Source organism: Mya arenaria, chromosome 4 (genome assembly GCF_026914265.1).
Source record: "Mya arenaria isolate MELC-2E11 chromosome 4, ASM2691426v1".
Classification (NCBI taxonomy): Eukaryota; Metazoa; Mollusca; class Bivalvia; order Myida; family Myidae; genus Mya; species Mya arenaria.
Genome location: NC_069125.1, coordinates 50,291,844 through 50,315,087, shown reverse-complemented (window position 1 = coordinate 50,315,087; position 23,244 = coordinate 50,291,844). Strand labels below are relative to the sequence as shown.

Sequence of the window (23,244 nt, the reverse complement as noted above, 5' to 3'; positions counted from 1 at the left end):
TGTCAGTATATGGTCATATATTGACTTTACCATATCATGTAAGACCAAACAATGAGTCAATTTCTTGTGGTCACAACACCTTACACAAGCCCCCCCCCCCTTCGGCCTAATGACAGATTCGTACATAGAATCTAATAAGAATGTTGAATGAAAGGTTTGGATGATTAAAATACAATGTGTGATTCACAATTCTGGGGAATTTCTATTGAAATCCCACCACCCTCAATATATATAAGTTTATGTCTGATCTAGGAAGAATTGCAATGGAACCCATATGATCCTTGAGAGGAAAGCACCAATTGTTTGCGCGAAAAAAATGGTCTTAGACCATTTATCCAGATATAAGGTCTATGGGTCTAAGAAGTTTTTTTATTGCGATTGAAGTATTGTTAACTTTCTTGCATCAAAAACAAATTTCCAAGAAAATGTTCTTACATATATCATACAAAAGTATACCATACCAAATGTTTTTTTGATGTACTATGGGAACACAGAGCGTAGGAGTTAACATCAACGCTTGTCAATAAGAGACAGAACTCGATTGTTTAAGCAAAATGGTTATTGGCCTTGCTACATGTGTGCACAGTCTCACTGGTCATGTTTGAATATGTAATCACAAGGTTTCATGTGAATGTCTTGACTTGTTAGGAGTAATGGCAAAAGAAGTTTTTGACTCACTTTTCACACTATAAAGGCCCGTAACTTGACAATTAATAAAGCCAACATCATGAGCCTTGCTACCTGCGCATGTGCAGTTTGTATGAGGCATCATGTGTACCGAGTTGCATAAATATAGTACCCTGAATTGTTATTTGTTATGGCCAATTTCAATTATTGCACAATTTCTACTATCATGAGGCATAACTTTACAATTATTAAAGCCAGATTTATGTGCCTCGAAGTTCATGTGCGCATTTCATCTAGAAGCTTGTCTACCATGTTTCTCTCAGATATCTTTAACAGTATTTGAGTTCTGGCGAAGGTAAAAACTCTTGCAGTAGGACGCTGACACACCCGCCAACACTATGACAATAACTAGACAAGGAATTTATTTTTTAAAGGAATAAGGAGACCGTTGAGTTGCATACAGTTTAATAAATGTACATTTAGACAGTATATAATCTCTGACAATCATGTTCTTTGGAAAATGTTTTTCAGATGATATATAATACATGAAAAACATTGGAAAATACAGGTCAAACATTGCGTCCAGTAATGTGTAATCATTTGCTGAAATCTCTGTGGATGAAGCACTTGCACTATCATCATTATTTTTCTGAATAATGACTTCACTCTCCATTTATTACACAGATGGAATGTACCTAATTGATCTTAAATGAATATGTCATTGCCTCAGTTTTGACAACAATATATGTTTTAATTATAACAGAACAAGCAATGATTATACATGTAACGATGTACATTGTTTACACAATAAATTAACAAGAAAACATCAACAAACAGGTAACTGGAGAATACATATTACTGGCCATACAAATAATTATACCATCAAGTATATTGTAGATTCAATATACTCAATTCAGAAGAATTTTGTCAATATCAAATTTCAATTTCACCCCCCCCCCCCCATCATTAAATGAAAATACCCAATAAGCTGATGATTGTGAACATGTACAGGAGTGGTAGTCTTTGGTTATTTCTGGAAGCCAAATTATTTGAGGCACTAGTTCTTCATTCATGTACGCAAGATTTATATAAGCTTGCAAAGCTAACATATGAATCAGGCTACTAGATCAATAAGCACATACCCAGTGTCTGCATATGCATTAAAAGTGTAACCAATGTGTAATCAAGCCATCCCAAAAAAATAAAGTTCAAAATCATTTGACTTACAAACCAAAAACATTTAAAGAAAAGGTTGGAGGCTTTTATATAATTTTCATGTAATTAAAAAACATTCAATGGAAATAAAAATAACAGAACAAGTTACTGCTATTTTAAAATCCACTGTGTGAAAAATAAATGAAGAAGAAAAATAATCCATGAATATGAAAGCATTTTAGAGTATACAAACATAACATTTATTTTAATTCTAATGGTAACAAATTTTTGAACTGCAGACTAATCAATAACTCTAGCTGTGAAATTTAATATGTATGGATTTCGTAGAATTTACAAGTATAATTAGCAATTGAGGTATAACATGTACCTTGCATCTAGCACCTTCATGTACCTTGCATCTAGCACCTTCATCATCATATTGTGACTAGGAAGAAATATTGTGACCAGGCCCCAATATACCATATATACCAAAAATCAAACCTCAATCTCTGTCTCAAGTCGTTTTATCACATAAAAACATAATATGATTCAAAATCTTGTGTTTTTATTCATTTATTTTCTCATAGAATGTGTTGATAAAACATCATGTCAGTATTAAAAAAAATCTAGAGAAAAATGTACCTTAGTATGAATTGTACTCAATTACATTTTTTGCAGTGGAATATTTTTTCTTTGGAAAACTTGACCATTGTTATTTATCAATGAATTCTATGAGAGATGGACATGTAAATGCAAAAACAAATAATTTAGACTAAATATTTTGCCATGTGGTAAAATGACATGAGATCGAGACATGCACAAACAGAGCATCGTAAATTTTATTATTACAATCTTATGAATATTTTATAAACAAACTTCATGAATTGCATTTTCAACATATCAAGAGTGCTTTATTTCTTAATAATTTTGTATTTACAAAACATGAATATGAAATAGAAATGATACAATTGGTTTCATGATTATGATGTAATATGATAAACTATGGAACAAAAAATTAACAAGAACATTCTTACTTACAAGTACATGTATATAACACACTAAAAAGCACATTTAATCAGGCTGAACAGAACTGCCCTTAAGATAAATTATACAGCTATGATTCTTCAATGTTGAACGGTCATTTTGTTCATAAACTGAACCAACTAACAAGTGAATACATTTGTGGGCATATGTTGAACATTGTGTCCTATCACTACCTCTGTAAAACCAAATCACAGAGCATTCAACAACCAAAAAGTCCATCTGTAAGGTGTCTTCATTTAAACCAACATGAGCACTAATTGACAGAAGGAATGCTTAAATGCCAAAGCACAACTTGTTTCTTGTAGGCAACATTCTGATTGCTCCAAAAATATGGCCCTTGACCAGGGCTGTAACCATATCAACAGTCATTTTACAGCTCAATTGACCACGGTTGCAGGGTTGCCATTGTCTTGTAAAGAAGGGTTTCCTTTGAAAGACCAGCGGCCATAGTCACTGTGTATCTATTGCCATGAACCATGCTGATATGGCAAAACCTCATGAAAACAAATAGGAGGCCTCGACATCCATGTTGCCAAGGTCACTGTGTGTTTGTTACTATGATCACCATGTCATAGTTGCCTGGCAACAGGTCATTTGTGCACTTGAAGACCCTGGAAGCCATGTTTGGACAGTTGAGCGTCTTCAAATGCCTTTTGTCCCTCATCACCTGGAAATTAATACATTATCTTATTAAAAAATTTGCTAATCTGGCATTTCCTGCATACCTCATACTTTCATGATGTATTCTCCTACCACAGTCGTTACCTTTTAATATGTTTATTTATTCTATGAGGAACATGACTGAATATGAACAGAAATGCTGTCATTCTTTTACTGACACTGGATACTCTTAATTGACCCCTAACTTTCAAAAAGAAAGAACATTAGTGGATTCAGTGCTTTGTAGAGGGTGAGTACAAAATGGTCTTACCAAGAGAGAGGAGGGCCTTCTTTGCCTGGTTCTGCACGAGCTGTGATGAGTCTGACTGCCACAGGTACACTAGCTGCTCTTTACTCTCACTGGCCTGGAGAACAAAAATATTAAAAAAAATTAAGCTGGGAAGACTTCACGATATGGACAAAAACTAGGTCAGTAAAGTATCACTATCTTAAATATAACAAACTATATAGACATTACACATTCAGCAATTCAGCTGCATATCAAATATTTTCAAATCATTTTATTAGAGCATCTTGATATCAAAGTGCTCCAATGAAAGTTAAAAGACTGTGTGACAAAGCACCTACCTCCAAGATAGCGAGAGCTGCACACGCCCCGGCCCTGATCTGTGGCGTTCTATCCTCCAATCCCTCCACATACGTGACCATTGCTTTGTCCCGCCCCTCCTTCTTCTTCTGGATCAGGTTGAGGTACGAAACTGTTTCAGGAAGATCAAATTTAGCATGAATTTGTTGAATTCATAGGCATAACTTACATGTTATTCTTGTTCTATAAGATGAATCTCCTAAAATACAGATTCAATGTCAGAATGATTTAATCAAACAACTGGTTTTAAACTGCCTGTTCTACTTATATCATAATTGAAATTTCCATTAAGTTAACAAACATATTATTTTGGCCAGCATATTTTTATAGAATGTTCTACATGAGCTCCGACCAAATTTTGTCAAAACCAAATACAAGTTTAAGTTGTTGTTTTCTTTGCAAGTAGTTAGTCGTCTTACATGTAGTTGTCGAACAAAAAACAATTTATACTGTGTCACATCTTTCTGTAATGACGATTTTAACTTAAGCTAAGTATGGTTGTGTAAAATATTGGCCAATCAGAATCCTCTAAATTACGAACTGCTTTTCTTTTTTATCAAGATGTCGATGGCATCCGCTGTGAATGCCAGCAACAAGTCTTTGTCTAAGCATTTAAAACTGATGCTCATTGAAGGTGAAATCAAAATCTGTTGTCTGAGAATTGACCTATCCAGTACAATGTTGTTTCTGAAATCGATTCCCTGGTCTCAAAGCAAGATTTAAAATAGAAAACAAATAACGTATTGTTAACAGACAGACACAGACAGACATGAACTGGACTATTCAGTTTTAATAGAACTTCTGTTGAAATTGATTTTATTTTAGTCAGAGTGCTCAATATGAGAATTTTATTTTTTATTTCTATTAAGTCAAATCGACCAATTTTTTCTCTCCTAAATTGTCTATAAAGCATTTAATAAAAAGGGTTGGCCTAACCATTAATGAAACCACTTTGGTAAAACCTGATCACTTACTGATGCATTGTTCCACCTCCGTATCCATGGTAACTAAGAGCATGGCAATGACCTTGAGGCAGGGTGAGGAGGGCAGGGAGTCTCGCAGGGTCAGGATGGCCTTGATCACGATATCTGGATTGCCTGATGTAAGCTTCTCAACAAGTTTCACTGTAATAAAATTGAGCAAGTTGCATAGGTTCTAACAGAAAATACCGAAACATTGCGATATCATGTACAGTTGTAAGTTAAGTATCATTTACTCAACACTACATGTTTTTAAAGAAAAACAGTACATAGAAATGAAAGCTATATCCTAAGGTCATTTAACTCTTGACAACTACCGCACAACAAGAATAACGGAAAACTGGGCATAAAACAGTCAATATTATTCTGCACATTCATGGGATTTAGTTTGATTATTTGAACATTTAAAGCCCAGGTCATAACAAAGCTTTTTAGAATTTTACATAAATATTTCCAAAATTTATTCTTTCAAAAGATAAAATGTAATATTATTCAATATCCTAAAACCAATTAGAATTCCTTTTTACTTACCAATCAGCTTCTCTTTGATTGGTAAATAGATTAGTTTTTTCTTATTTTCCCTATTTAATTCAAAATGTGAGGTTTTTGAATACGCTCGAAAAATTAAGAATATTCTCCTAATTTCTAGCCGGAAGAAACACAAGTTTCAGGCATGTTTCAAGACAACTTACTCTCTTTAGCTACATTCTCAACATGTGAGAGACCCCCCTCATCAGTGAAGTACAGCATGAATTGATGAAGAGTGAGGGTGAACCAGCTGCGACCACGCTCAGCATTGTAGTCCGGAATGTCCAACACTCGCGTCAACACATGCTCACATACTGTAATGGAGGGTAGAATTGGTTTAATCATGAATATAACATGAACTATAGTAATTTGGGTACGAACCAGATCATCTCTATAGTATGGGTCCATTATAATAAACTGTCTCAAGTACTAAATTGTTTTTATTACATTCTTTTTACATAATCTATGGAAATAATTGTGAAATGTTTGAGCAATAATATATAGAGCAATTACTATTGTTCCTCTGCTAGACGGTCCGTTACAATAATGTTATGCTTATCAGTTCTGAGTCTTGACAGTTTGAATTGAGACCATTGGTAAACATTCACCAAGAACACATGCTCGGTGAATGGGAAAAAATTCAGCAATTAAGTACCGGTATTAGGAAAAAAATTGCCATTTGTGGTAAATAACAACAGCGGAAAAAAAAATGTTCCAATTATTTAAATATCAAGGCAAATATTGAACTATCAATACAGCTATAGCTAAGCCATGTACATTGTCCGCTAACCTCTGGTATGGTCAATGAGGAACTTCTCGGCAATGATGGAGGCATACTTTTGTTCCAGGGCCGAGAGAAGGCGGTCCGGGTGGATGTACAGGGTGTGTTCGTCGGTACACTTTACCCAGAACTCACGCAGGGACTTGTCCTCACAAATACTTGACATCACTGGGGAGAAGATTGGAGAGTTACTGATAATTCTATAACTATTAACTCATAATCTGATACCATCAAACATACCTGACATAATTGGGCAGAAAAAATGTAGAGCTGTTACAATGAGCAGAATGAGAATTCAGGGAAAATTGTAGGTAGATACACGGTTACAGTATACTTAATTGATACGAACATTAGGCTTTTAAATGAGCAAGTAGAATTCTTACACTGTTGCTCGGCAAACAATTTTTTTTCCAAAAGCTCTACTTTAACTTAAAACACATGATTTGAGCAAGCTTGTAAAGCTTGCAAGTTTATGCTTATTTCAACCACTGCTGATATCCAGTCCTGTTTACATGAGCTAGAACAGCAAAGTTATTACAAAGTCATGATTGAGCATATTCACATTACAAGCTGATGTAAAAGACCTTCATTTGCTTAAAGTTGGTAATTAATTACAAGAAATGGGTCAAGAGTTTTAGCTTTTATTGAATACAATTCATGCAGCACTAGACCCGGAGTATAACTGTTTTACCTGAATGAAGGTCTACAGAGGGGCCGGCCTTGGCTAGATTCAGGAGGCTCTCTATCACACCACACTGCTTCTCCAGCTTGTCCAGGGCGTATATCTCTCGACACTTCAGGGGACCAAATGCTCCCAGATTCTAATACAAAGAAGGAAAATTTAAAATTATGCTTGGTACTTCAAGCATAACAACATGTTAAAAGTCAGCTTTAAACAAGAATCTTGAAAACAAAACAGAAAAAGCTGAATGCAGTACTGTACAAATCATGAAATATATTATTCTTTAGAACTACAAAACTAACCTAAACAATTATTAACAAGAGGCTCTGAAATTACGTGATTTCTGATGATGGTTTAATACTAGTACACTTATGCAACTTATTTTTGTTGAACAGAAGTTCTGGTAAAAGGCAGTCCAAAACTTGCAGTTTGCATTGTATATAAAAGTTCACCTCAAGTAGTCTTTCACAGTAGGTGAAGTGGTAGAGGAGCGACTGGTCCACTTCTTCATTGCCTGTAGACGGAGGTACCGGGCTCGAGCCAACACTGGAGCCCAGCTGGGTGTCCTCGCTGAGTCGTTGGGCGAGGCTCTCAATGCCTGAGTCCCCCGTCTTTGCCGTGGACTCGGGGCTGCATAACACATCGTCAAAACTAGTCTTCGTGCCTCTGTAGGGGATAGGGGGGATAATATGTAGGCAAGGCATACTGGCTAATTGGGAAGAGCAATGTACCACGGTTATATGATATTTAATACTATGGCTGTGTAGGTTAAGTCAAGCTTTGTGATGGACTTTGAAAATATTTGAAAGAGGTTAGTCAATGTATCTAACAAGTTCTCTTGTAAGTATAATGTAATCTTGTTAGTACAATTTAGTTGTTATATCAACTTCATTACTTGTGAGTTGTTTAGTACATTGTAAATATAATCACGGATGTTGGTAAAGATACACATTCCTTTCATCAAAATTTCATGTTAATAATATTTGTGAGAGACTGCAGAACTTGCACTGTGAAGGGAGGGTCAGATTAAATTGCTTGGGTATTAGCTGTGATAAAAAAAAAGTGAATACAAAATGTGTAAGTACATTTAATATAATATGTGCTCCCTCATACCAATAATACAAGTAATACAATGTGGTAATAAGTGAAAGTTTAACAAGAGCATGGCGGGTGGAAGCCAATTATCATCTTTTTGTTTCCATTCCATAAAGGCGTATTACGCAATCATTACTAAAGCATGATGGACATTGCTACACATGTGGGCATTATCATTCGTAATGTGTGCAAAATGTATCATGTAAATATCTCAGATGTTTCATGAGCTATTCGCCTATGTTAGAGTTTTTGCATGCCATCAGCAGTAACACCAAAGCTAGCTAAAATTTCTAAAAGAATAGTTTTCATTGAAAACAGACCAAACCTAACATATAAATTATGCACAACATGACCAACAATAAAAATATTGCAATTAAGATACCAACATATACATAGAACATGCAAACATGACATGGACAAACATCTTGCCTTTCAGATCCCAATATGAACCATTAGTAGGTTAAACATGCATAACATGACATGAAATTGTGCAAATCAGATGTGTCGCCTAACGGAGGTACCCATTATATTTCTTTTAAAGGTCACCTTGACTTTTGACATATGAACCCCGAAATGAATATGGGTGGATATACTAGCAAAAACAATTCATTTAAAATTAAAACAATCAGAAGCAAAAGGGCCTTAATTATTTATAGTCAAAGTCACCATGACCTAAAGTTATGTGCATAAACAGTAAGACCCTACACCAAGCCATATAAAGTAATTGATCAGAAATGAAATTATTCTAGAAGATGTCAACATGACCTTGACCCATTGCAGGGTCATCTACTGACCATGACAAATGGGCATTCAAAGACTCTAAACCTAGATGCCCAGAGGTTTTTAATCGGATACAAAAATGATGCTAATAACACGTACGATGACAGACAAAGTGATCCCTATGTGTCTCCCATGCTTCGCAGGCGACACAAAAACATTGCAACTAAGATCCCAATATGTGCTGTTAGGATGAAGACAAATTCTTACACTGTGGGGGATTTAGGTGAATCTTCCATGTTCAAGAAATCGAAGGTCGCAAGTGCCTTCTTAACGAATTTGCTAAAGGAGAAAGCATTAACACTTAGCAAAGCTGGGTTGTAAGGCCAAATAGCAAAATCAAGCTTCTACAACTACATCCAGCTCTGATTAATATGAATGATACAGCTATCATTAAAGCAAAAATAATTATACAACACTTTCACAAACAAATTTGTTAATTCGGAAATCATGAGTTAATTCTCTCTTTCTAGGTAAGAACATCTAATATATTGTTATATTCAAGCATGAAAGGGCTTAGGTGATTGGTAAACATTCTTTTCAAAACTGCAATTTATAAGAGAAATGAATGTTTATTATCATTTTATCAGTACCTAAAGACATGTTTACAAATCTTTGAAGGAACTCAAGGCTATAAAATTATTATTGTCTAAATTTTAACATTTATCCACTTTCGCCCTTTCAAAAACAAATAGACTGTCCCTAAAGAAGAGAGACACTAAATTTTGATCAGTCCACTTACTCTGTAGGGGAGGTAGGATCTTCCTGGCCCTCTTCAGACTCAAGGAAATCGAAGGCCTCTAAGGCACTCTCTATCGAAACACTGATACTAGATGAACGGGAACTGTTCCGAAACTGCTTCTGCAATATTGAACAGTCAAGTTACTCCGGCAATCAAAAACAACGCTTTTAGACGTAAAAATTAGCATTTGCCTGCACTCCCATAACATTTGAAATTTACATAGCCGGCTTATTTACATTTGAGAAGCTAAGCAGAAGTGTCATAAATCTAGTTTGTTGATCCAAAAGTCTTACATGTAAATCTTTTTTTGGATTAAATCTATTTGCAATTTCTACTTAATGACATTATTTACTTAAGCAGTTTATATTGCAGCACACACATAACATAATAAAATTACAAAAACTTATATTTATAATAGTAATATAACTAAAATAACTTACTCGTATCAACTTTTGTGTAAATTTCACTAAATCCTCAAGCTTTTGTAACACTGGATACTGTCCATGGTAATCCTCCAAGGTTGAACTTAAGTTATGAATCACATCCTCAATGTTTAACACACAATTCTCATCCCCATGTGAACTGGGCATGGGTTGTGAGGTCATACTGGGATAGTGTAATACAGATGGCATTGAGGTCACTAGAGCACTATTTTGATTGGTTGATTGTGACGATGTCAGTGGTTGCACAGTTGTGTCCGTTGATGGCATGAATGCCGGGCTTGAGTGGAATCCGGCCTGCATGTGTCCACTTGTCTGAGCCAGGATTGGCCCCGTCTGTTGATAAGCTGCAGGCATGTGCTCACTTAATCTGGAGACGTGGGGACTGTCCAGGCCATGGTATGATGGCATGGCGTGCTGGGAGGATGAAGCCATGTTGGTCCGCAGAATGAAGTTGTCATCCTTTGTCTGGCTGATTTGTACATCACCTGACTGGCCTGGTTCCATGGAAGACTGAAATACATAAGAGAAGTGAGCAAAGATGTTCATGAGAAAAGTTTGTAAAACATGTAATGACATTTTGTCAAGATATTTTTTTACTAAGAATAACTCCAAAAATATTTTGCAAAATAAAAAGTAAGGGTCCTTATAGGTTTGATTATAAGAGTGTGCTATACATTTTTGTAATAGAAACTACACACACAAGTTTTTCAAACTATACATGAGCACTCTAGCACAAGTGACGTAACTGTTTTGTACCATGTTGTCAAGACAATATTTCATAACTATTGTGTGATGTAAGTGAATAGAATTGCAATTTATCCCAAAAATATATTTTTTATGGCACAGATAAGGTCTGCCTGGTTGTTACTGTTCCGATATTGGAGATAATGTGTGGTCAAAAACAAAGAAATCACCCTCAAACATGGTAAAAGCGTAAACACACTGGTGACGATATTTTAATAGGTGCTGCAATATTATCTGATTTTGTTTCTTCGAATTAGCCACTCATTAAGTACAGCAAATATCAATATCGCAGTAAATGTACCCCTGTATACTTATCAGAGTAAATGTACCCCTGTATACTTATCGGAGTTAATGTACCCCTGTATACTTATCGGAGTTAATGTACCCCTGTATACTTATCGGAGTAAATGTACCCCTGTATACTTATCGGAGTTAATGTACCCCTGTATACTTATCGGAGTAAATGTACCCCTGTATACTTATCGGAGTTAATGTACCCCTGTATACTTATCGGAGTTAATGTACCCCTGTATACTTATCGGAGTAAATGTACCCCTGTATACTTATCGGAGTTAATGTACCCCTGTATACTTACATACTGCCCATTGAGGCCTATAACGGAGACAGGGCGTCGTCTACCAGCTGAACCAGAAACTCTCATCTGTGGCTCCATGAACGCCTGCGACTCATCAACACCATCAAGGGGACTGGAAGGCACACACAAAAAGTGTAATAGATATTTGAAATGAGATATGATTACAAGGGAAATTATTTATATCTATAATCAATCACAGTATTTACATGCAAAAGACATAAAAACATGTTGTGGGAATAGAATAGATCATAGCAATTGTTTCATAAGATTATCAAACAAATTGAAAATCATATCAGAAATGGCAAGACAACACCAAGAAAATATCTAATAACTGACTACAAGAAATATAAAATCCTGATATTTCAATTAAGAGTGATAAAACTGTTAACATAGGAAAAAATCAACTATAAAAACAAAACAATCTTACTTCCAGGTGATGACAATGCTGAGTTTGAGTGATCCATTCACATTGATGCTAACAGTCATTAACTGAGGGTTGGCCGAGAAAAGGTCCTTTGTCTCACAACTCTTCTGCCCTAGTAACACTGACTTGAAGGCTCGAACTTCCAGACCCTGCCAGAAACAAATTGTAGTTTTGTAGAACATTTACTGACACACATTTATTTAGTAATGTCAATATGTGCAAGCTCATAATTAGGTCAGATCAATTTCTCTGGCATTTCATTGGGAAAAAATCACAAACTTCCAGACATGATGTTGCAGTGTTTAATCACCTGAGTTTATAAATGTGTAGCATTGGGCATACAGGCTCTGAACATTCAAATTCAGGTTGTTTTTTTACACTGCATTAATTTCAAGAATGTTAACCTGGTCACCAAATGAGTCGCTTACTTACACCAAGCCAAAAGTCATTAATTACTCGCTCCTGACACCTGAACGTCTGGCTTATCAGAGTTTAACATATTTCACAGGTGTGACAACTGTCAAACATCAACATATGTACCTTGATGTTGAAGATATCTCCGACAACTGCCTTGAAGTTGAACTCCGGTGTATCCCATTTCTGGTTCCCTGTCTTCTCAATGCGACCTTTTGTCTTCCACTTCTGTGTGCCATGTCGAACTGTCACCTCGAAAACATCCCCTGGACACAACCGGGCAAAACCCGCCATACCTGAGCAACAAAGTACAACACTTTATTTCGTATAGGAAGACACTTAATGGGTTGTCTTTCATTTCAAATATATTTTACAGTTTATAAAAAGCAATATAAATAGGGCTGTATTAAAGGTACACAGATTAGCAAATTCTTTGTGTGCTTGCTTGCGTGCGTGCGTGCGTGTACTAGATACAAGTAAAATTTCATTCTACATATCATTTTACAATTGAATGTGCTCATCATGTCTATACAACATAGTCAATTTCAACTACTATCTAGTATCTGAATTGATGGGTCATCACAATTATTGAGACTTGTCCCACCTTTCATTTCACAATTGAACATTCCCCGCTGGGCCTCAACATTGCCCATTTTAGATGTATAACCAGCTTACAAGGAACTAATTAACACAGCGGTTTGAATTAAGGCCCTTTCCCACCTTATTATAACAATTTTCTCCACCTTCCATTTTACAGTTGAACATTCCCATCAAGGCCTCCAACTGGGCGTCATCATTGCACATGTTCTGTATAACCAATTTAACAGAAACTAATTTACACAGCTCTCAGAATTAAGGCCCTTTCCCCCCTTGTAATTACAACTCTCCCCCACCTTTCATTTTACAGTTGAAGGTTCCCATCATAGCCTCAAGCTGGGCCTCAATATTGCACATGTTCTGCGTACATTCCTTGTAACCATACTTCACGTTAGAGAGGGTGTTTCGCTGGTTGCCAGGGGATGTCACGTACGCTCGGTGCATTGTACGAACACCTGAAGATAAAATAACCCTATCACTACAACACAATTTCATTCAACATTAAGAACTGTTTTACATTATTTACATCCTTGTACTTAACATTTTTGTTACAGTTTTGTTGGATCAGAGCTTGTATAATTATAAAGTGCATTTATTTTATTAGAGTCTGAAGACAGATGGTGTTCAGTCATAAAAGTTACAAATAAACTTAACTTTACATTATCAGTTGTTTACTTATTTATTTTAACATGATTGTGAAAACAGTTAAGAAATTATCTGAGTCATGTTTGAATACGTTTCCTGGGTAGTACACACAGCAACTCAAGTCATTTTTGAGAAGCAATGAAAACATGCCCTGGGCGTCTTGAACCCACAACGACTTGGTTGAGAATATCGACCTTCATAAATATAGAAATTCTGACTACTATTATATACAACAATTCAATTCCTGTAATATACGGACCTTCCCTCAGCTGTTGTTGCAGCAGGTAAAACTCGTGAAGCTCATCCAGCTACAAACAGAAGGAAGTGCTTTATCATACTTACAAATATATGTACACAATATAAAACACATTCTTTAACTTTAAAACAACTTTGTGCATTGTTGGATAGACTAAATGGGATCATACTTCATTACCCGACAAAGTGAAAATGAAGCAGAAAATATTATGATTTCTAAGGCAGTAATATCGGATCATATTTCAACCTTTTTTTATTTACAATGAATGAAATTTCGTATAAACAAACGTGCAAGTTACCTTAACCATTTTATAATTTTCCTCATTTCCAAAGATAAATTCTTAACTGACATTACCTTTGCAAGGTGGAACTCTAGTCTTTTGAGGTATCGCTCAGCTGATTTAACTTGCTGAAGACAAAAAATATAGTATAAAGTAATGTTTCAGCAGTAAGTAGAAGCAATTTAGTCAGCAACAAACAATAAAGAATATGATTACAGTAATGTCTGGATACCTGTATAGGAATTAAGCAGACATTAGTTAAAGACAAATAAATTCAGACCAAATCTTAATATAGTATAGTAGTAATTAGTATAGTTACAGGCTTTGAATCATTTACAACCCGTCAAGTTCACGAACTTATAATGGTCATACTTTAAGCAAAACTTGACACTTCATTTGGCAAAAGTTTGAAATATCAAAATATCTGTGTATCCTAATCACCTTTTTTTCACAAGTGAGTAGCTAAAACGGAGATTTCAGGATATTATCTATGTAACCTATCCATGACCTCAGAGCTAATGGTGGCAGGCACAAGTTTTCATTTCATATTAATAAACAAAACTTTACAATATTTTAATGCATCTTAATGCAAAACAAAACATTAAAGGACTGCTAATAACACGAAATAGAAACATGAAAGCAATTCATTACAACAACAAACATTCAATCTTGCTCAGACCATCCAATCAGGGGCGATCCCTCTAAATCTGACAAAGCTACTTGGCAGTGATTACTTTGCTATTTTATGAAAAGGTATCAATTTTGAAAAAACTTCTCATCTTCACACTTAATGAAACCAATTTATAAGCCGTATGTATACAGATAAGACATTAGGGAAACACTTTGTTGATAAAAAAGAACGCAATATCAAAATGAATTATCAAATACTTGACCTATTTATGTTATTAAAAACTCCCCAAACCAATGTATTTAATGGCCAAGCACACCAATACATGCATTTGATTGCTGTAGATTTTCAATAAACCAAAGTACAACGTTGCCTGACAAATAACAATTATCATCCATGCACAATATGTTTGTCAGTAGCTTGAATTAAATGGGTCAGTAGAAAATTACTGGTAGTTTCATCATGTTTCTTATGAAAGTATTAAAATAAAAAATCAATATGTCCAAAATAATGATTTTTTCAATGTGTTTTAATTTCTTGAAAACTTTACTTCTTTAAAAGGATTGTTATTGGGACATCATTTTCTTGACGATTTTTGAGAATAGCTTGATTCACATTTTCCAAAGTAACCATGGCTTTAGTCCCCACCTTAATTTCAATAACATACTTTTGTTGTTATGTCATGTTTGTGAAGCCAAATTTAGTATTTATTAAAACGTGCAATGCATGGTTTTACTTGTAACGTAATTTTATAGATATCATCATGCCATGTTCGGTATCCAATGAATTGAAATACGAAATGAAATAATAAAAGCAAATGTATGTCTAAAGGCCCATAATCATGCGATGCGATGTGATTCGTTATTTTCACAGATAAGAACAATTTTCCATTGTGTTTTTAATGAACACACACTAATGGGTTAAGTCTTGTTAATTCAAGCCATGACTAAAATAGATAAAATGCCATGTAAATACAACATAAACACTGAATAAATAACAAAGACATCCATTCCCTTTTACCTTGTCTGTTTCATGATGTTTTCCCTATAAACAAGGTCTTTTCAATTAAAACAAAATTGTGGTTGTCATAATTATTTTCTACTTTGATTATATGAGGGTTTTTTCAAATATTATCAACAGACAAAGGTGTGTTTTCTACAATTGGGTATGAATAAAAGCTAATATTCTGTATTGAAATAGCTGAAGATGGAATAAAGATATGTTACAAAATATTATGAAATATTTCTTACATCCAATTTCAAAGCTCTGTTGTTGCTGTTTCTTTTATTATAAAGCAACCAAAATACCAGAAAGCACAAAACCATTCACCCAAACAACTGCGCAAATCCAAAAGCACAAATAGATGTTCTTAGCTTCAGGCAAGAAATACACATGACATTCTAAGCCTGCTCTAGAAACAGTGTACATGGGTTGCCATGGGAACACAGGTGAAGGTCACTTGGAGAGGGTTAAGGTCACATACCTGTGATGTGGAGGTGCCCTCCGACTGGCGGTACTGTAACTGTTGTATGTCTTCCTTGGTAGCTTCTATAAACTCTCTGCAGAAGAAAACATTCAAATGATTCAAATTACCCAGTACATTTATTTGAAATAATATTTCGGGCTGAATCTAATCAATGACCATATCTTAGCATAGCTTTTTTTATTATAAAATCCATTTATATTTGCAAGAAAAAAGTTTAATTAATTTTGATTTATTGTAATCGAAATAGACTTTTGGATAAAGAAGTCTGGATTCTTAAACTATGGCTTGGCATCAATTTTTTTAACAAGCCCTGCTATATAAAAGTCAGAATTTGAGCAAGCCCGCAAGACATCTTACCAGTGTAGGGCTTGCGGGCCTGTATTAATTTCGAACACCAAATTTATGACTCTAATCTTTTCGTAATTTTGTTTTATTTATTATACATGATGTCATACACTTGTTGATAACTGGGGGTAAACAGTATAATGGTTAGTGACAGCACATATATTCTAAATGATTCATTAATCCAAAGTTGTATTTTTTACTATCATTGCATGTTAAAAATCTGAACAATTCATCAAAAGGCAATTTGGCATGGCAATTAATCAAGAAATAAATCACAACAAAACTACAGCAGAATATATGGCATTATTTTATCAGAGATGGAAGGTAACATTAATGCAACAAGGTGAACAAGATATAGATCCTGCTCATGAATAATCAATGAAGAATGACATCATATCTTCTGTAAAAATTTATACAGCAAATTACTCAAGCTGTTGCCTAGGCTTTAGTTCTATTTTGTCATTAATATTTTTGTAGAACAAATACAGTGATATAAATGATTTCCTCACGCAACATACATCTCACATATCAAACAAGAGCATCAAAACGCTAACACTCGTCTATATTACTTAGCTTGCAGAGGGGCAAAACTTCAAAATAAAATATGAAAGTCACAGTGATGACCTTGTGACATGTGGATTGTCAGGTTGAATGTGAATAACTGATAAACAATAAGATATGTTTGATGGTTTTTCTCACATAAATGACACCAGCTCTATGACAATACCTGAACTTTTTTCTTCTTAAAAAACAAACACGCTTTAAACCAACCTGACTCCTCTTTTGACACTGTGGAACATAAGCAGGGCTCTGTTAGGGCGGGGCACCTTCGGGACTTTGGGTGACTTCCGGAAACTGAAGCCAACTGCCCCTCGTGCTCCTGGAACAGGGCGTGGAGGTGGGACTGGGGATGCCCGGTGGTGGCGAAATGAGTCGCCCAAAACAACTGCTTGAGCTCCATCCTTGCGACCTGTAGGGCAATCTTGTATTTTATGTAGTCATCAACCATAATCACATGCTTATTTATCAGAGTCAGACACTAGAAATATGTGTTAAACTGATAAATAAGTCAATAGGCGAGTGCTGTTTATCGCTTCCTTTATGCAAAGTAACATTTGGACAGGATTGTTACCTTGGTTAGCCATGCCGTTGAATGACTGGCTGCGGGTTACAATGATTGCTGACTTTGGTCGCTGACGTTTGGCTTCCTGCACGTAGCGGTTACCGCGGTACTCCTGGTTACCTTGGTGATGACTAACATCCTGCTTTGTCATCGACGGAATGTCTGAAAATAGTCAGGAGACAGTTGTTCAGATGTTTTGGGGGCTATAAGGTGGGCATAACCTGTTCCCTTAAATATCTATATTAATATTTATACTAAATTTCTTGACAACAAATATTTCACACAATTGCAATCCAATTACACATATTCCTACTGATCAACGTTTTTCAATAACATCTTAAGAGTTTTAGAAGAGTTCAAGTTTCCAGGTTTTTAGAGCTAAAAAATATGATGAAAAAACTGCCAATACTAAAACTTACCTCATCCATATCTCCATGTAATGATTATAAAACAGCATTAGACTGTTACATTGCTTTGTAAATTGGTTCACAAAATTTCCTGTTAAAGTATCCAATTTCACAAAACTGAAACAATATTACCCTTTGTCACCACACAATTAAAACCTAAGTGCACAAACTTTAACATGGAAATTAATTAAAATAAGTTGAGCAGTTGACCTCCAAATAGCAATCAAACAGCCATATATATATATATATACATATCAAATTGAAAGTAATGAAATACCACAAAATTTTGAAGTTACTAAAAACTGCTAACCCTTTGTTTAAATATTGACATCAAGTTGACTCCTATCTGTAAACTATATCTCCCCAAACTCAAACTTATCAAATAAATACTGAAATGTTTGTAGGAATTTGACAAGATTATGGACATACGGTTAAAACAAACAATGTAATTTATAGTCTTCTAACAGAATTAAATGACCATAGATGCTCACCTTTGTTCCTTGTGGGTTAATCTGATGAATTAATAACAATCTAACTTTCATCCTTTTTTATACAGCAGACATATTAATTCATATCAAATTTTACATTTGCTATGCATTATCAAATTATTTTCAAGATTTCACAGAGACCCACCTTTGTTTCGTGTACGTTTCTTTCCAAGTATTGCCATCTTAGTATTATTAAAGCTATCACTTGAAATAAATGCACAAAAATATAATTCTAACTGTAAATAAACAGTTATCCTATGGAAATAAACAGTTAAAATTATGGTGATACTGTTTGTAAGGTAAAATTCATTATGAAGTCATGACATGATATTTTACAATATTAGGAAATAGCTGTTAGGTGTTGCCATTAATCAGAGCTAGTCACATCAAACTCAACTAATGTTTTAGTCATTTATTATCAGGTATGTGACTTTATTTGCCAATCAATAGAACGGCGCGCGACAAAAGGTCAAAGAGTCGGAAGGTAGAGTTGACAGGGATTCGCTCGATGTGTCATCGTCTTTTAATGCAAACAAAATAGCTGACAATCTTGTTTATAATTTCACGCTCCATCACGCATGCCTGACTTTTAAAAGTGGGATGATATATATTACACAATTAAAATGTTATCTAACAGGTTACAAATCACTGTGAAAATATTTAAAATGGTTTTGAAACTGACAGCAGATAATGTCTGTTCACAAAAAAATAATGTTAGTTGCAATATAATTACAGTTTCTCACTCTTTATGGGCTTCTTTATTCATACAAATGTGCTAAAATGATATCTGGGAATGTTTTAAATGGAGCCATGGAGTACTTTACATTAGATATTGCAAAAAAAACGATTTATTCAGTGTACTGTTAGAAATAAGTCTTGATTTAATTGTAAATATTCTGAATAAGAAAAGATATATTTTCGGCATTAAACTTAGCTTAAAGTATTCTCCATTGTTTTAAGTTATAATAACTTTAACCTATGTATTAAGTGTTAATTCAATTTCAATTTTGTTACAGGTTCCCTTTGACAATTAAAAATTAAAGAATAATTTGACTTATTCTTACCAAACAATGGTAATGTAGGGAAAACATGGCCATCTGTATTTTTAGACCGGTTCAATCTTTCAATTAATAAAAAGTTTATCCCAAAAACAATATCCTCTTAGCATTCACCATAATGAGCACTGAATATAATTCTTAATACTTAAATGTACTGTCAGTGTTAGGTATCTAAAAGTCAATGCAATATACGATCAGAACCTTTTAATACTTCCTGCCTCCAGAAAAGGATAGGAGGAACTTCAAGGATATGCAAGCATACAGGGGATGCAATTTAAGGTACAACACCCCCCCCCACCACCACCCCCTTAAACACTGAATATTCATGTCAATGTGATAATACTTACACTTACTGTCAGCATAGGGCATCGTATCACTACGGTACACATGAAGCACCTTACTGCCTGTCCCTGGTAAGTACAGGAACCGGGGTAAATTGCCCGCATACTGGGGACGCATGCTTAACAATGTTTTCTACACTGTCAGTGTTACTTTGTCCAAATGGTGTTGTTTCTCAATCCTTCTCAATGTTTCTAAATCTCTCTCAAAGTTTGTCGCTTTTCATTTCCATACATTCACATATTTTGTTCACATACGTTCTAATGTTGTTATTTCAATTTATTCCTTTTTCATTAATTTTACACATTTAGAACTTTCAATTTTATAAAATCCAAAATCATTCAACTTACTACAGCACACTTAATGAAAAAGACAAATAGGATCTCAATATGTCCAAGAAATCAGCAAAAATATTGTTTATGGTGTTTTTCCTAAGGCTGAAACAATAAATTATTCATATTATACACACAAATATCGCTCCACACCTTCTACAGGTTGCTCTCTGACCATTCATAACCATCTGCTCCAATAAACAGGCAGAAATGTGATATTCTATTCCAGCTGATATTGAAGACCAAAATCAAAGAAAATCAAGTAATTCAAACAACAGCAATCAACAGTCGAAACAACAATACCAAATTAGTTAATGCCATGTACCAATATTGTCATATTTTCAAACCCATGATTTCACTATGCCAACCAGATACCAGGTAAGAGTTATCTCCCCATTAATCACCAGAATCAAGCTCTGGATGTCCACCAGTCCCTACTATCTAAATAAATGAGTGTCAAATTCCTCAACTCAGAGTAAAGCTACCATTAATTGTACAGGATTATCATCTCAGTTGAAAGTTAATCCACTAACAGTGAAATTATCTTCATATTTTATTTTGCTAACAACATAAGAGTCTGAACAGGCTGACAACTGATAGTCAAAGAATAACAAACAGAAGTTTCAGTAGCAAGAGCTGGCCAACCAAGCGTAATTTCCTGAGAACTCTGGTCCAAAGTTCTGAACCAGACACAAGCTCAGCTTCACAGAAGATAGGGAAACCCAACCTATTGAAGCCTTCTTTGGAATTTTCTAATCAATCCAGGATTTGTCAGGCTTATACTTCAATGTCACAGACATCACAAGATCAGAGACACTCCAAGGGACAATCCTGCTGAAGGATGGCTGGAAAACTGGAAAGTCTCCCTGGAAATATTAATTGGTCCACTTAATCTGCCCTGGATTGTTTTGAGTTCCTTGCATTGACAAATATAAGACTGAGATGATTATACACAGGCAAACATATCTTTTGGCTTCCTAATTCAACAAACCAAATAAATCCCCAGACAATCACACATAATGTTTAAACAAAACAAACACTTGTGAAACTCAGATCAAGGTTTGATTGTGTTTTTTCTACCATTGTCTGGTAGGCAAATAGTTAGAATGTAATGATACAATTATAAGTAACAATCACTCTCAATAAATTCTTGTCTTGAAATTGATGATGTCATTCATCAAGTTTTTTAAAAAGGAATACACCCACATAATAACAATAATAATAATAATAATAATTATAACACTAAAAAAATAAATAATGAATTTATAAAATAATCATGAAGTCAATATTAAAGACATTGTCCAATTATGGACATTTTAATTGACAAATCCCAACTTGCCAAAGATTCACTTTTTGCCTATATAAACTCCTTTCTAGTCCAATTATTCTATAAAAGCGCTCACAGTGCAGCAACACTAACATTCCATTAATTCCATATATAATAATTATTCTAAAAATGTTGTCACCATGACCACAATTATCAGTTAACCATATAATGATGTAAGTCCTGTGTTGGAAGATGTCAAACTATCTTGTTACTGCTAATAAAAATGTCCTTGGGACATTGGTGTGAAACCACTGTCAATCAAATACAATAAAATGATATTACGCTTCATTAGAATAATTGTAAAAGTGTCATTCTAAAACAATAAGAAAGAAAATTGTATAGAAGGAGATGACAGAAGACTTCATGATTTAATCATGATTGCCCAGACACACTAATAAATTGAGACATCATAAAAATAGATTCAGTCTTTAAATCATTATTTTACATAAAGTCATGCAATTATTGCATTATTTCAAAAACATAAATTTCCATTCCATGTGTGTTTACGCTTCACTTTTCTCTATTGTCCAGCAATCATTCTATAGAAAAAACACATAAAATCCCCAAACATTCTGAAGAAAAAATTAAAGTAAATAAAATCCTCAAAATCAACCTTCAAATACTTTTGTCAAATTTAGTCCTTCTAGTCCGAAAATTGAAGGCAATAAAATTACCAACAGGAGCCAAAATAAACATGAGAGCCACTGGTGTCAAGCCGATGAAATAGTTGATCAACAACCAGATACCATCATATAATGATCTTCAAGTTAATGAAACATAATTACTGGTGTGGGCACGACAATGAACGGTTTTGGTTCAAACGCATCGCCATTTCACAGCCAGTCCTCTTCAAATGGTAGGACAACCATTGTCCGGTGTTTCAGGATCAGTAGCTTATAATTGCCATATCAAATGTCTTGTTAACTTTCAAATGAACCTTACACTTTATGAAAAAAATGCAATCTATACATAAATTAGAGTTGCTAATACACAGTTATCATTGTATTTTCAAGGCAGCCTAATTTCATTTTCATTTAAGGTATTGAACAAATTGAATTGACTTTCATGTATGAACATTTCAGTACAAAGCAACTAGAAACCTAGCTGGTAACGGAATTAATTCTACCATTTAATTCTATATTATCCAATGAAATTATCCGAAAGTGAGAAACACCATTTAATTAACTGACTCTTATGACCATCAAGAGTTGGAAGACAAATGATCAAGTCAAGCCAGACCAGTGCTCACCCAACCTGACTCATTGAGGTAACAGGAGATAGGGAGAAAATAATTACACCCAAAATTTGTTGATACTGAGAAAAATTATAAACATAATATTCATTTTTAATTTATTATGGTTTATAAATGTTTGACTCTTTGGGATAAAATGATCGATAAATATGTATTTCAAAATTTAATGTCCGAGAGAATGATGGAGTCATACCAATGTAATGAGATTGAGGTGATTCGGCTAGGACTGTGTAGGAGGTGCCTGCTTCACACAGGTTGTGAGTTGAGAATAATGGACACGGTCCGACACACACGCTTGACAGTAATGGACAGGGGGCCATCACCAGTACTGGTTCCTACTTATTAAACAGACTTGAGAGTGATTCCATTAGCCATTAGCCTTA

The 23,244-nt window shown here is 34.6% G+C and overlaps 1 protein-coding gene across 11 annotated transcripts in view; it reads right to left on the bottom strand.

Annotated features, from left to right (window-relative positions):
* Positions 1-1,075: 1,075 nt before the first annotated feature.
* Positions 1,076-23,244, bottom strand: part of LOC128231365 (rho family-interacting cell polarization regulator 2-like) — a 56,138-nt gene continuing 33,969 nt past the window's right edge. For 6 of the 11 annotated variants that reach the window (XM_052944099.1, XM_052944101.1, XM_052944093.1 and 3 more), the window contains 21 exons: positions 17,668-17,820; positions 17,307-17,505; positions 16,188-16,263; positions 15,725-15,748; positions 14,151-14,204; positions 13,800-13,848; positions 13,192-13,350; positions 12,425-12,594; positions 11,888-12,033; positions 11,461-11,572; positions 10,119-10,631; positions 9,679-9,797; positions 9,147-9,218; positions 7,517-7,730; positions 7,074-7,203; positions 6,392-6,550; positions 5,766-5,915; positions 5,068-5,217; positions 4,075-4,205; positions 3,758-3,851; positions 1,076-3,493 (listed from right to left, as the gene is read on the bottom strand). In XM_052944099.1, the coding sequence (XP_052800059.1) occupies positions 3,417-3,493; positions 3,758-3,851; positions 4,075-4,205; positions 5,068-5,217; positions 5,766-5,915; positions 6,392-6,550; positions 7,074-7,203; positions 7,517-7,730; positions 9,147-9,218; positions 9,679-9,797; positions 10,119-10,631; positions 11,461-11,572; positions 11,888-12,033; positions 12,425-12,594; positions 13,192-13,350; positions 13,800-13,848; positions 14,151-14,204; positions 15,725-15,748; positions 16,188-16,263; positions 17,307-17,505; positions 17,668-17,809 (2,940 nt within the window). In that variant the 5' untranslated portion in view covers positions 17,810-17,820 and the 3' untranslated portion in view covers positions 1,076-3,416. Of the gene's footprint in view, positions 3,494-3,757; positions 3,852-4,074; positions 4,206-5,067; positions 5,218-5,765; positions 5,916-6,391; positions 6,551-7,073; positions 7,204-7,516; positions 7,731-9,146; positions 9,219-9,678; positions 9,798-10,118; positions 10,632-11,460; positions 11,573-11,887; positions 12,034-12,424; positions 12,595-13,191; positions 13,351-13,799; positions 13,849-14,150; positions 14,205-15,724; positions 15,749-16,187; positions 16,264-17,306; positions 17,506-17,667; positions 17,821-18,698; positions 19,078-23,244 lie in introns of those variants that run through there. The other 5 variants (XM_052944098.1, XM_052944095.1, XM_052944097.1 and 2 more) reach the window with 5 other exon arrangements.